The sequence below is a fragment of the Megalops cyprinoides genome, chromosome 1 (genome assembly GCF_013368585.1).
Source record: "Megalops cyprinoides isolate fMegCyp1 chromosome 1, fMegCyp1.pri, whole genome shotgun sequence".
NCBI lineage: Eukaryota > Metazoa > Chordata > Actinopteri > Elopiformes > Megalopidae > Megalops > Megalops cyprinoides.
The window spans coordinates 60,701,015-60,713,826 of NC_050583.1; the positions used below are offsets into that span (position 1 = coordinate 60,701,015).

At 39.7% G+C, this 12,812-nt stretch overlaps 2 protein-coding genes across 4 annotated transcripts in view; both read right to left on the bottom strand.

Annotated features, from left to right (window-relative positions):
• Nucleotides 1–5,930, bottom strand: part of sh3pxd2aa (SH3 and PX domains 2Aa) — a 92,193-nt gene extending 86,263 nt beyond the window's left edge. For all 3 annotated transcript variants that reach the window (XM_036537519.1, XM_036537510.1, XM_036537502.1), the window contains exon 1: nt 5,426–5,930. In XM_036537519.1, the coding sequence (XP_036393412.1) occupies nt 5,426–5,497 (72 nt within the window). In that variant the 5' untranslated portion in view covers nt 5,498–5,930. The remainder of the gene's footprint in view (nt 1–5,425) is intronic.
• A 799-nt stretch (nt 5,931–6,729) lies between these two features.
• Nucleotides 6,730–12,088, bottom strand: stn1 (STN1 subunit of CST complex). The gene is made up of 9 exons (XM_036543355.1): nt 11,618–12,088; nt 11,318–11,413; nt 11,079–11,156; nt 10,527–10,703; nt 9,385–9,499; nt 9,031–9,187; nt 7,664–7,783; nt 7,424–7,496; nt 6,730–7,185 (listed from the first exon to the last, which is right to left on the bottom strand). The coding sequence occupies exons 1-9, from the start codon at nt 11,745–11,747 to the stop codon at nt 7,028–7,030; spliced, it is 1,104 nt and encodes a 367-aa protein (XP_036399248.1). The 5' UTR covers nt 11,748–12,088; the 3' UTR covers nt 6,730–7,027.
• Between the last annotated feature and the right edge of the window lie 724 nt (nt 12,089–12,812).

The following is a 12,812-nucleotide window of genomic DNA, read 5'->3' on the forward strand; positions in this document are numbered from 1 at the left end:
GATTGCAGATACTTCTGCGTGCTGATCTCCTATTTTCCCTCTACTGGCCTGATTGATCGAATCTGCACACTGAAATGGTGGGACTTGGAGATGCCTTCCTAGAAGGATTAAGCATATTTACGGCCAAAATAGTGTCCTCTTCCCATTTCTCACGGCATCGTGGTCATTTCCAGTTTGCCTCCAAAACGTCACCCCTCCCCCTGCTCCTCTACTGCAAGGGGACAGGAAATGTAGCCTGGCAAACAGTGTTTTCCTGAAGGAGGTGAAAAAAAGTGTCGATTCAGCGGAGATTTCCTCCCTGTGCTTGTCCTCTTTATCATCTTAAACAATTAAGAAGGGCTATATTTTCCCAGTTTACTCAATCATATCCCAGCAGCTCAGTCTACAGCCATATGCATTGACTGAGACATAGTATTGAGTGCACTTACACACGGCCAAGCCAACAACAACATCTCAAAAAAAACTTGCTCCGATATCCAAAGTGTACATCTGGCAGTGTTTTGGCTCTGACAGATTTTTATATCTTCTCATTCTGCGTTGTCACATTTAAAAGTCCTTATTCATTCACCTCATATTTACTCCACACATCCCAGCATAGAAATGACGCCATACAACATGCTGCCTGCATAACTCAAAAAATAAATAAAGGAGAAATCCATAAGCTGTGAGATAAATGAGAGACCTGAATGAGACTGCTACTACTGAAGTGGCACTGAGCCATGGGAGAAAGTTGTTTCTCAACAGATGCGTAAGAGAACGAAGACATGACGACAAGTCTAGGTCTTAGCGTGGTCTATGAGGGATTGAGGAGCAAAGAAAACATCACTGACATTTCATAATGCCATGGGACTGATCCAATGAAAAACCCATGTTCATACTCCCAGTGGTTCCAATGTCCGCATTTTTCTCATCTGTGATCTTAAAAATACTAAGCAGTGACAGTAAAGTCGGAATTGACTGGCACATGACCACAGCTGGGATAGATAGGCTAAGTCTGTAACAGGGCAAAAGAATGATAATCACTCATCACATCCTTGAAACTGAAGTGTGAAAAGTAAACACATTTCTCACTGAAAGAGACAATACATCATGTGTTTACTTTGCAGGCCACACATACTGCCCCCGCATGTTGTCTATCACAAAATCATAATTTGTCAATGATGTAATTCCAAGGGACAAAATGCGTGCACTTAATTCTCAAAAAAACCAAAAGCTCCCAACATCACTCTCAAGCTCTCCAATTCCATGGGGCAAAGAGTGGACCAATGTATGAACTAAATCAAGTGTTTGACCCCAGCTACTGATAAACTACACACCTGCCATGATTACAGCAAAGCACGGCAACATAAACCTGGAGCAAATACTTGCAACACATTTCATATTTCTCTTATTGCATTAAGTTTGCTCGTGACAATTCAGCTATGATAACTACATCTGTTGCATTGTGTGATCATAACCTGATTCCTGTAGCTCAAGCAACATCAATTGGGTCTGTACTGAATAGGTTTTTACCCTGGTAAGTAAGAATTCTCAAAGCACTCATTTAACAGGGACAAAGTTACATGGCAACAGTGGAGGCACTGTGGAAGATACCATTGACTACAGTGTAATGCATTTTTTTTTTTTTTTAACCAAGCAAAAGTCAAACAACCTTAGTGTATAGAATGGTCTTTTCCAGATTTACTGGTAATATAGCCCTGATTTCACAAACATATAGAAAACATTTTCATATGTACAGGTACACTCATGCTGAGGTTATGCGGTTGCAAGACTGACCAACCAAGTGTCTTGAAATTGTTTTTAAGGTATCTTTCTTGGTTAATATGTTTGAAAATCATGAGAGACCAATACCACTATTCTTTGAGGTCTTGTCGAGATTCACCAGAAAAGATGCAATTATTCAGCCTTGTTCACTAGATTATACTAGTGGACTGGCATGCCAAATGGCGAGGAAACAGATATTCCTGCTACTCGGTTGCTGGGATAAAATCAACCTGTACAGTTATTGCACAAAACAAACAATAACTGTGGACAAACTCAGCTTCAGAATCTTTTAAAAGAAAACCATCTATTGCGGTGTATTCCTGGTATGTTATTGTTTGATCTGTATCTAATCCTTAAATTTGTAATTTGAGCAAAATTGTGGGAATGCAGACACTCCAGATGTGTGGAAACACTGCCTCTCATTATCATTCCCTGAAAACGAGAAAGTAGTTTCTAGGTCACTTGGGTCAATCTGATCTCTTATTTAAGCATAATGTTTAAAATGTGTTGTTGTTCCTGGAAGCTTGACCAAAAGGGTAGCACAGCTCCGCTCATTCATCACGCATCAAGAACAGTACTGTGTATACAGCTTAAAAGTACAAGCCAAGCAGCAACTGCTTTGGTGGAAATAGTGCTAAATAGCAGTTATGGGAAATGCAACATGAGAGACGTGAGAGCACAGCGCCTCAGTCCAAAGCAAGTGAGCTGAAATCGTGGAGACCAGCCAACAGCCACAACATTTAACAGGCCCAACTAACGTCCCCCTAACGTGTCACACCCCGATGAACGTAGGGATCCCCGTAAGACTTCTGTTGGCTCAATCCCGAATCCTGCAATGACGGAAGAGACTGCGAACCAACACAATGACTGTGCTGAGACGGACGTCAGCACAGGCCCTGACTCACTGAATCAGTCACCCCTGGGGCACAGTGGTCTTTCCTGCAGGACCTGGACATCACACAAGAGAACTAAGACCAAATGAGTGAGAAACTCCTTGAAACAGCAGACAAAGCAGAATCACTAGCATCACAAATGCTAACACCTGCTGTCCTCACAGGTACAGAAATATGAGAGTACACTCAAAATTAGGAAATAAAAATATTCTGGGTTTTTATCTGGCAGAATAAAAACTTTCAAAGTTTTTTTTTTTTTTTTTTTACACAAAAGGATGTTCCCCCTTTTCCTACACCTGCTGAATTTACATTTTAGGCTATCTGAATGAATATTCTGATGATCATTATGTTTTAAACTGAACTGAGATTTAAAAAAAAAAGGCTTGAACTTGGAATCAGGAATTAACTGGTTTTAGCCACTATGGCCAATAAGAACCCCAATTTTGCCCATCTTAACAAAACTACATTTTAAGGGTTATGTGAAGGTTATGGGAGTGACTGAAACGATGACAAAAAGGATCATTGACCTTAGTTCATGATGGTGTTCACATCTGAAGGGAAGCAGGGTTGGGGCCTTGTAATTGTTTGATGAGTACCCTCTTCGTCACTCTTAAAATCACCCACTTCATTCAAGGAAGTGCTGTTGGAGACATTCTCAGTGTGTCAGAGCATTTGCTAAACTTTAAGGCAAATAATTGTGGCTTTTCCCCCTTCCTTTCTTATATAAGATAAACATTTCCAGCTGTTGTGCTAAAAACTGGCCATCACAGATGAGGTTTTAGGCTTCTTCTCAAGGGATCTGAGAAAGGAAGAGGATTAGCAACTCCCTTCATTTTTTTCCTCACGTGGCATGCTACTTTCAGAAGAGGAATTGTAGCATATTAGCTAAATCCAGTAGAAGGTATGGGTACATTAATGGCACACAAGCCACACCTAAGTACAAAAGGAGACCATGTCTGCACATGTTAATGTGGTATCTGAACTTGGAAATTAATTGTACTGTGCATTTCTACATGTCAGTCAGGTGTAAAGTTTTAAGTAACAATTGCTAGCATTTGAGGCGGACTGTGTGGTATTCACCGAGATTGAAACTGCATTTCCTGAGATTTTCGGGGTGTCAAAGTATCATGATTGGCAGTTTCACATTTTAGTCACTTTGTTTCTAATCCATAAATGCAGCCCAGACCGATTGTATGCTAACTGAAAGCTCACTGAATGTGAATGAAACCCTTGTAATAGAGGTGTCAAAAAGTGACTGCTCTCAAAGATTTAAAAGAACAGTGCAAGAACAAAGGAACAGTGGCAAATGAAGACCATTTTATGAATGGCTAATATCATTTTTATCATATCAAGTTGCTGATTACTTTTTTCAAATGAATGAACATACCCATGTTGCAGCCATACATGATAAATGTATTTAGCAAAGCTGAAATATAACTGAAACTTACTTCAAAAAGCATTGCAATAATGTTCATGCATATTATTTAAATGCGCAATAAAAGTAGACTCTCAGACTTTGGGGTAATGAGGTGGTCCTGTTCTAAATCAAAACTGCCCATCCCCGAAATAATCAACCTGTCAAACAGGACATTTTAAGAGGCTTGAATTGCAGTTCTTGTATGTAAGGGTGACACTGTGCAAACACCTGTCAAGCAGGACATTCAGGACAAGGGTTGAGTTGTTATTTTGGTATATGAGACGCACACTACACAATTCCACATTACAATTCCAAAATTCATTTCATTTCAATGAAAATGGACAACATGAAAGAATGCTATTTCAAGTAGTCTAAGGCCACAACATCCTAGCACTGGTAATAAGTCTATCATTTAAATATAAGAATCACGTGGAGCAGGAAAAAAATATTTCAGTCCATTGCCATGACATACAGACGTCACCATCAGTGGCACTGTTCAAAACAGGACTTCCTCTTTAGCTTTCAAAACCCATCCAACAACAGCACACAGGTATCACAGGACAAATATTTGCACTTCGGACTCAGTGTTACTGGTACTGTGATTATGAGACCATGTTGAGATTAAGAATTGTACGGACATTTTCTCTCTCTGTTACAATCAATGTTTGTTGACTTTTCAAATACTTTATCTTCAAATATAAATACATGTTAAAAGAATCCACGAACAAGAAATTAATATTTTTATTTGGTTGTGATAAAATCCTTTATTTTTCAAAATTAGAGTTGCTGGGAAGCCTATTTCGTCACGTCAGGTCAATGAGAAATAACACACCGGATTAGCAAGACAGCGTCCTTATAATCAAATGAAGGGGTACTGGTCTAGTATAGCAAAGACCATCTCGTCTCAAAAGGCACGCTCCAGATTTTATTTAGATGAATTAAATGAAAGAAAATATGTCATTAATGAGTAAGTTAATAAATGAAACTGCAAAACGTTCTCCCCTAGATGCTCAACAAACACTTTCATTTGCATGAATTACCTAACCCACTGTCCTGTCATCTTCAACAACTACCACATTTGGAGGTGTGTATAGCAGGCATATGAACAGCGCTGGTCAACAGATCCAGGACTTACGACCTCGCTGAACAAAACAAATTACTATCTATGAATTTACAAGAATATCACTTAGCGTAAAGTTTGTTCCCGTTTGATGATATGATGTTGGCACATTGTCCTATTGGCACGTGACTACAAATACCGTAATGGCAGATTTCCAAAATCGTTTGGCTTTTCCTTATCAAACAGCACAACGCGGACCAGCCAAGGTTGCTATTATAGGCATCTACTCACATAGTGTTTGGAGGGATTGCGCCTCTTCTCCACATCCACGACTTTTACATCCAGAACTGTCCGAAACTGCATCTTCGAAATGTTAATGGTAGAGATATGCAATCTGCAATTTAAAGTATAATGCACGCTTCTAGAAAATGCAGTTTAGCGAGGTTATTCTCAAAGTCACGAGGCGATGAGCCGTGGGATAATGATGTATCAGTGGGAGCATTCGACCGTTTCGCTTTAAAGTTGACTAGCCAGCTAACATAGATATGTATGGTGCAGCTAGCCAGCTGCTCCAAACACAAAACTTATTGTGCGTCCAGTGAATTGTGTATTTTTATCCTCTAACTTAGTCCAAAGGGACACGCTTTCGTGCAGCCTGCATTAATTTAAATCCAACTTGGAAGAACTTCTTATTCCGATCCAGATCGCAATGGGTAGTCGCGTGTTGAAAATGGCATCACTTAAGTCGAAGAGTTCGTTTCTTTGTGTTGATGACAATGGCTCGCCCCCAGCCTGCTCCCTCAATATGTTTCAGTCAAAGGAAACAAGCCGGCTGGAGCACCGCTAATGCCTGGAGCAGGGCTTGCTGTGTTTGTGCGTCCGGAAGCGCGAAGAGGTTTGGCCAAATGGGATGGGCTTGCCTTTTCACAAGCAGCGAGATGGAAGGCCCACTACTAGGAACAAGCTAGAGTTGTTACTCTGCAATAAGACGTATCTCCTCCCTATAAGGCTGGGCTTTCCTACGAGGAAAAGGCTGGTTATCTTGATAAAGGAAGAGTCTCTCCTGACAACCGAAAGAGACGCGTATGATTTTATTTTGAGTGAGAATTCAGATGATGCAGTTCAAAAGTTTGCAAGGCAGGTTTCCGTTATGCTCTAGCGTTCTTCCTGTGAGATGAAGTGAATTCATTAACGTTAGGTAAATAAAACACCTGCAAATTCAATGGACGAGATTATTTGGTACTTGATTGCACTAACATGCATTACAGACACGTTTATTCAGAGCCACTTGTAAAACATATATCACATGTATATAGCTGGGTATTTATTGACGCAACATGTATTGCTCAAAAGCACAACTGTACCCCATCCCACCACTTCTTCTGAAACAAGCAACACACTGTAAAAGCTGATTCACTGTAATTTATTTGAAGTAGTACTTTCAACAATTCAACTTGTCCTTCACAAAATGTGAATATACATACATAAATTGAACTTTTTAAAAAGAAAAATATACAATATACAATTGTAAAACTATTTGCCAACTGTCATTATGTGACAGATGTTTGTGAAACCTAATGTTCAGTTTGCTATCATTGTGTTTGCTGAAGTATACCTACAGTTAACTAATAGATAGTGCCCTCTACTGTTTTTATACACCTCTTGCTCAAAAGTACAGTATGAAAGCCGTTAATGTACCATGATGTCACCCATCATAATAAGTGCAAAGTGAGTTCATGAAAGAGTGAGGGCATTGTTTATAAAATTTTTTTTAGCATTATATCATCCATGTTTCCTATGACTCACAACTGAAAAAAAAAATATTTATAAACAAACTATGTATATGCATCCGCTGCAGACTATGGAATGACAAGTGGTCTTTTCAGAGAATTGTCATAGGACGATGTAGTGGCTGTCTGTGGTGCTGATGATCTCACTGTTGCACTCCAGAATCTTTAGGACAACCTCTATGACCACCTTGCTCACATTTGGGCAGTAACGCTGTCTCACAGCAGAAAGGACGTGCAAGACATGGCAACCCTTCTCCGCATCTAGGAAAAAGCAAGAACACCACATAAACATCCAGTCAAAAGAATGTTTCTTGAGTTCCACGTCATGTGCATTTTGCTCGTAGTGCCATTCTGCGCTGGATTGTTTTTTGTTGCTTCAGCGTCCTTTATAGTTTCTTCAAAGCTCCACCCAATATGCTCTTCATCACAAGGCGGAAGATACGGTGAAAAGGTTCTTCACCGTGTATCTGAATTGAGGGGTTAAAAGAAGGCAACTCACACTTCTCTCGTTTGGAATCCTCTCTGATGATGTCTCTGGTCACCCTGTGTAGCTCCTTGTCCAGTTCAGTGACCTGGTAGAAGAGTATAATGACAGTGCCCAGTGAGTAGCAATCTGTGTTTTAAGCATCCAAAAGAACAGATTAACTCCTAAAGGGAGTGCACCGTCATTTCCTTTCATAATGTACATTCTGGTATTTTGTGGGATTCTGTTGGCACACTTGGGAAATTCTGAGCTTGCCTGATAGACTGGATCCTGAGATATTACTTTACGAAACACCAAGCCTTCATCCTGAAGAAGCTGCAGAGTTTCTCTGAGGAGCTGATGGAGCTGTTTTGAAGAGGACTGCGGTGTTGGTTCCTGCATTACACAACAACAGGGGTACTCACTCAGATTTGCACAGATTAAATGTGCAAAAGGCCTATGCACAGTTAACATGCAGAACACATTAATCCAACTCTGTCAATACTTCACATGAGGAGCGTCTCAGTTACTCACACAATGTTGCTGTCTGGAAACTATCTGGTTTGTTTGGGAGCAATTTACTCAAAGCTCTGGGTCATTTCATTTTAAATTACTGCTCAACAACTCATAAATGACATGACGTTCTAGGATGCCTCCATTTAGCATGAAATATGATACAGCTGTGTGCCATTTATGATGAATGATGCTGAAAAGGGATGAATATTAATGCAAGAAATTTGCAAAATAACAATCCAATGGTGTTGCAGTTTACACATAATTAAATCTGCTATCATTTATTTTTCAGTGGGCCTGTTTATTATAGAGTTACATAGCTTTTGACAATTAAATAGCTCTCAGGTCACTGAATTATACGAGGCACTAATGATGCAGTTTGAGTTGAAACTGAAACCAACTTTCAAGGAAAACCATGTTAATACAGAACTTCCATCTCCCTATTTATGACATGCAAGAGAACATTCTAACTTATGATATTTTTGTGACCGTACTTGGTCCTAATTTAAATAATGCCCATAGCAGTTTTCAGATGTGACTGTGAGAGGTAGGTAGTGAGGGAAGAGGCTTGTACAATAGTACAGATGGAACGCAGAGAGAGTTGTCCTTGGATCAAGGTCAATCCCTTCAGCTGCGGGTCCAGACAGCTTCTTAGGAGTTTTAAGCTAATTATTACACACCCAGATAATGCCAGTCCTTGCCCCTGTAGACACTGATGTGGCCGATGCAGGGAAAGACATTTGATTCAACCTTGTAAGTGTACAGCTTCTACTTCTAGGAGTCAATTTATCAAATAGGGATAAGTAACAGGGTCATTCATTCATCCTTTCCCCATCTGTCTGATATGTATGTGCCATACAGACAATCATACATATTTCAAAATGGTTCAGAAGCAATAACGTAACACCAATACAAAATGAATCAAACACTGAGTGACTAATTCAATGATACAGGATTCCCCACTCATCTGAATATAGTTTTTTTTTTCTTAAAAACCACCAAACACAGACACACACACATCAAAGAAAATAATATTGGCAATTACAGTGAGTGAAAGAAAAGCACTGATGGCTCTCATGAGACTCAAAAAAAGAACTGATGCATGCCTCGCGGGCGGGCACGTTCCTAACCTGCTGTGTTGATGGTTCCGGAGGAATGTCGGGGATCAGTGGAACCAGCTTCTGCAGAAGGTCATAGGGCCGAAACCTTTCAACTGCTTTCTCCCTCAGGAAGTCCTTGAGCAAACCTGACGCCCGCCCAAGCAGAGCGGGAGCAGACTGGGCACTGCTGGGACACCAGAGCAAGTGAAATTCACTCTCTAGAAAAAAAAAGCTTTCATAACACAAAAATAATATTCCTATGCAAATCTACCTTGATACATTCTGATGCACATCCGCATCTACATAATTATGTATTTGCATATACATAATTTTGTAATGCTACAGAACATTCAAAAGAATAAAGATCAAGACACTATGACTTACTCAGTAAGATCTGATTCCTGCATCTGGAAGCATCTGTCATAGAATTTGCGATAGAGCTGGGGTAGTTCCAACATCCAGGAAATCTGCACTGCCATCACTGGGTCTTCTACTTTATCTGAACACAGAGAAAAGGCAATGTAGTTTAAACCATTTTTCATATATTCGCATGTCATATTGCTAAAAAGTTACAAAGTATAGAGTTGCAGAGTATATATGAGGCATACATTCAGCAGGCAACTAATATTATAGTCATTTATAACAGAATTTATCAATGACCTTGATAAATTGATTTTTAACTGACTGTTTGAAAATGTTAGGATTGTCATTTATCATTGAAAATATTCAGACACCTCTCTTGCCTTCTCTAATTCGCACTTGACAAGGTGGGATACTCTGGCATTCAATCACTCTTGTTTTCCTCTCATCCATTTACAATGGGTTAGTAAAACCAGGCATTGTTCAGGGGGGTTATGGATGCCCTTGTCAGTTTCTTTTTGCTATCTAGTGACAAAACAAGGCACGACTGTTACTTTTGAAGAAACCACTACGTGAGTAAGGGAATGACAGAGAGAGGGAGAAACTATCATTTCAAGGGGCTGCTTAACCACAGCAAAAAATACACATGCATTTTTGTGTGTAGATAATTTAATAGTTTAAGACTGTAATATCACTTTCTTGTCACTAGATGGCACTACCAGCACAAATTTGTAGAGCTATATCTATGAATATTGTGATGTCTTAACCATCCTTGGCAGTAATACACCTGTACCAATGATAAGCAACAGTAAATGTTATAATATAATTAAAGTTAAATATAATATGCTAATTATTATGAACGTTATTATTGTCAACATTTATAGCATTCCTCAGAAATGAATGTGTGGCCCCAAATGTTACCATTACAAAGAAAACACAATCTATCTGCAGACCATCCTGTAACAATGGTCTGCAGACCATCCTGTAACAGTGAGATTAATTTACAAAAGCACAAGACTTTTGTAACAACATTGGCTATTAAAATCAGGACAGTCTATGCAGAGAGCTGTGGTACAGTTTTCTGTCAGGGTGCAATAACACAAGAGAGGAGACATGAGGTGCTGTTGAGGGACGCTGCAGTTACCATTCAGTGCAAGTTCACTTACAATAGGTGGAGGCCATGATTTCTCGCTGTCCTTGGACAGAGGTTTGAACTGGCCCTCTCACCCTCAGCACATCTCCAATTTCTAACTGGGACCTGCTGCGCTGAGCCTGTTGCAGTTTCTTCAGCTGTTCCACTGGATTGAAGCCTCCATGGCTGCTAGCCAGGGACCTAGGAGCAGCTGGAGATGATATAAGGCAAGGGGAGGGGGCAGGGGTCAGTCTTTCATTCTCACCCTCCTTAACTGCTAACACTATCAAGTTCAAGTAACCATCTATACAGGTGGTATAATGTACTGAATGCAACATGGAATTCAAAAGACATTATTGGGACAATTAAGCCCACAATTTATCTAAACAGGTCACATGCGCCTTGCCTTTTTTTCCTCTTATGTGCACTAGTTTAAAATAAATTTTAAAATGTTATGTAAAAATATTAATATCAGTTAAGAGGGACATCTGACTGTGGTCCATAGCACAACAATAAAATAGTGCTAGATGCATTCATCAAGCTGTACACTGGTAAAAAGCCTTTCATTAAAAAAAAAAAACCTTACATTTCACATGTTCATTTTGTTGCTTCCATTGTTCATCCTTCCAACAAAGACAGTTTATGACCCCAGTGCCATCATCCACTACAATAAACATAAAAAGAGACATTGTAGGCCTTTTCTGAGGCTAACTTTTCATATCAAAACAAGAAAAATTACTATAAAGCAATATAAACTAGTTTACATTTACTGTAAATAGACAACAGAGATTACATTCATAGGACATTGCCTTAAAGTATTTCTACCTCCATAGCAGAAGAAGTCATCTCTCTCTCGTCTGTATACTACAGTTCCTAACACGTCCACTGTGAAAATCGGGTGAAATCTGTAGAAATAAATGCCTAAGATATGAAGAAAGAAATTAGCATGTCAGCTTTTCATAAACAACGGCCTTATCAAGTTACAGACGCTTGTGTTCCATGATGAAAAATATTCACTGACATCGTGTATGCTCTTATTATTTGATTATTTCCCACCGAAGTGAGAAGCAAACAGCTGCTTGATATTAATATAGTCTGCCAACTGTGATTACAGATTTACAGTACCTGGGACCTGACAGGACTCCTTCATTTGCAGGATGTCTCTGACATAAAGTCTGGCGTGCGCAGAGAAGATGGGGTCCAGCCCCCACAGTACCGAAGGGGGCTCCTCTTGGTCACAGGGTTCAGCCTGCATTGGATTGCCCTCTTCTTTTCCCTAGGAGGACTGTTACATTTTCAAGTTAAAATCAATGATACTAAAGCAAAACATTCTGAACAGCGAGTCAATAAGCTAATTGTGAGACGTATGGTGTCTTCGCTATTCACAAGTGTCGTTCACATGCTTGTCTACATCTAGCTATTGAGATAACTCGTAGTACAGAGGATTTAGGACAACGTTTCCCCGGTATTTACGCGCTAACCATCACATTAGCGAGCAACTTCCTTCTCAGGGTTATGTTCCTCGCAGACAGCAAACTGATCGTATTTCCGGAAAATGTTTTCACGTTAATTGTGGCAATTTTATATACAAAGCTAACGGCCAGACTCACGCGCGCTGATTTCTGATCAGTATTTACCTCATACCAAAAATAACTGGGGCTAATATTTTGTTGTTTAACTGATCCTGGATTGGCTGTCGGAGCAAATCGCATACGTAAACGTGCGACAGACATGGACAACAGATACCTCACCCGGAGTTGGCGGGACGCTACGCGTTCCTGCGTAAACGGAGGAGTCCGAACTTTTCACATTCCATGCCTAACAGTAAATGGACAAATGAAATAAATGGGGCATGTAGCAAATAATCATATGCACCGTGAGACAGTTTATAAAATGCAGGCTATCCAAGTTTGGGCTGAAGGGCTTTGCTATGTTTGGACACTAGCTAAATTTATTGCGGACAATTCTACCATTTGTAACTATCACCCTTATCACACCGAATTGCTATGAAACGTGCATTTGTTTATTTTCCCATGTACGACCTGGCATAGCCTATCCAATTGACCATTAGATTATGTAAACGAACGAACGAAATTAATATCATGTTAACCACCCGACGTGCGCGTTCATGTAATATTATGGTGCCAGATTGTATAAAATCCCTCATTTTCGATTTTGGACTAATGAGGAACATTGATTGGGTACCAAGAGGGAAAATATAGAAAATTGTCATAATAGGAGAATTCCATGTTTTCCATGGATAATGGTATGCTTCAGTTTTTACATCTAAAAAACTTTTTACAATGCAGTATGGTAATGT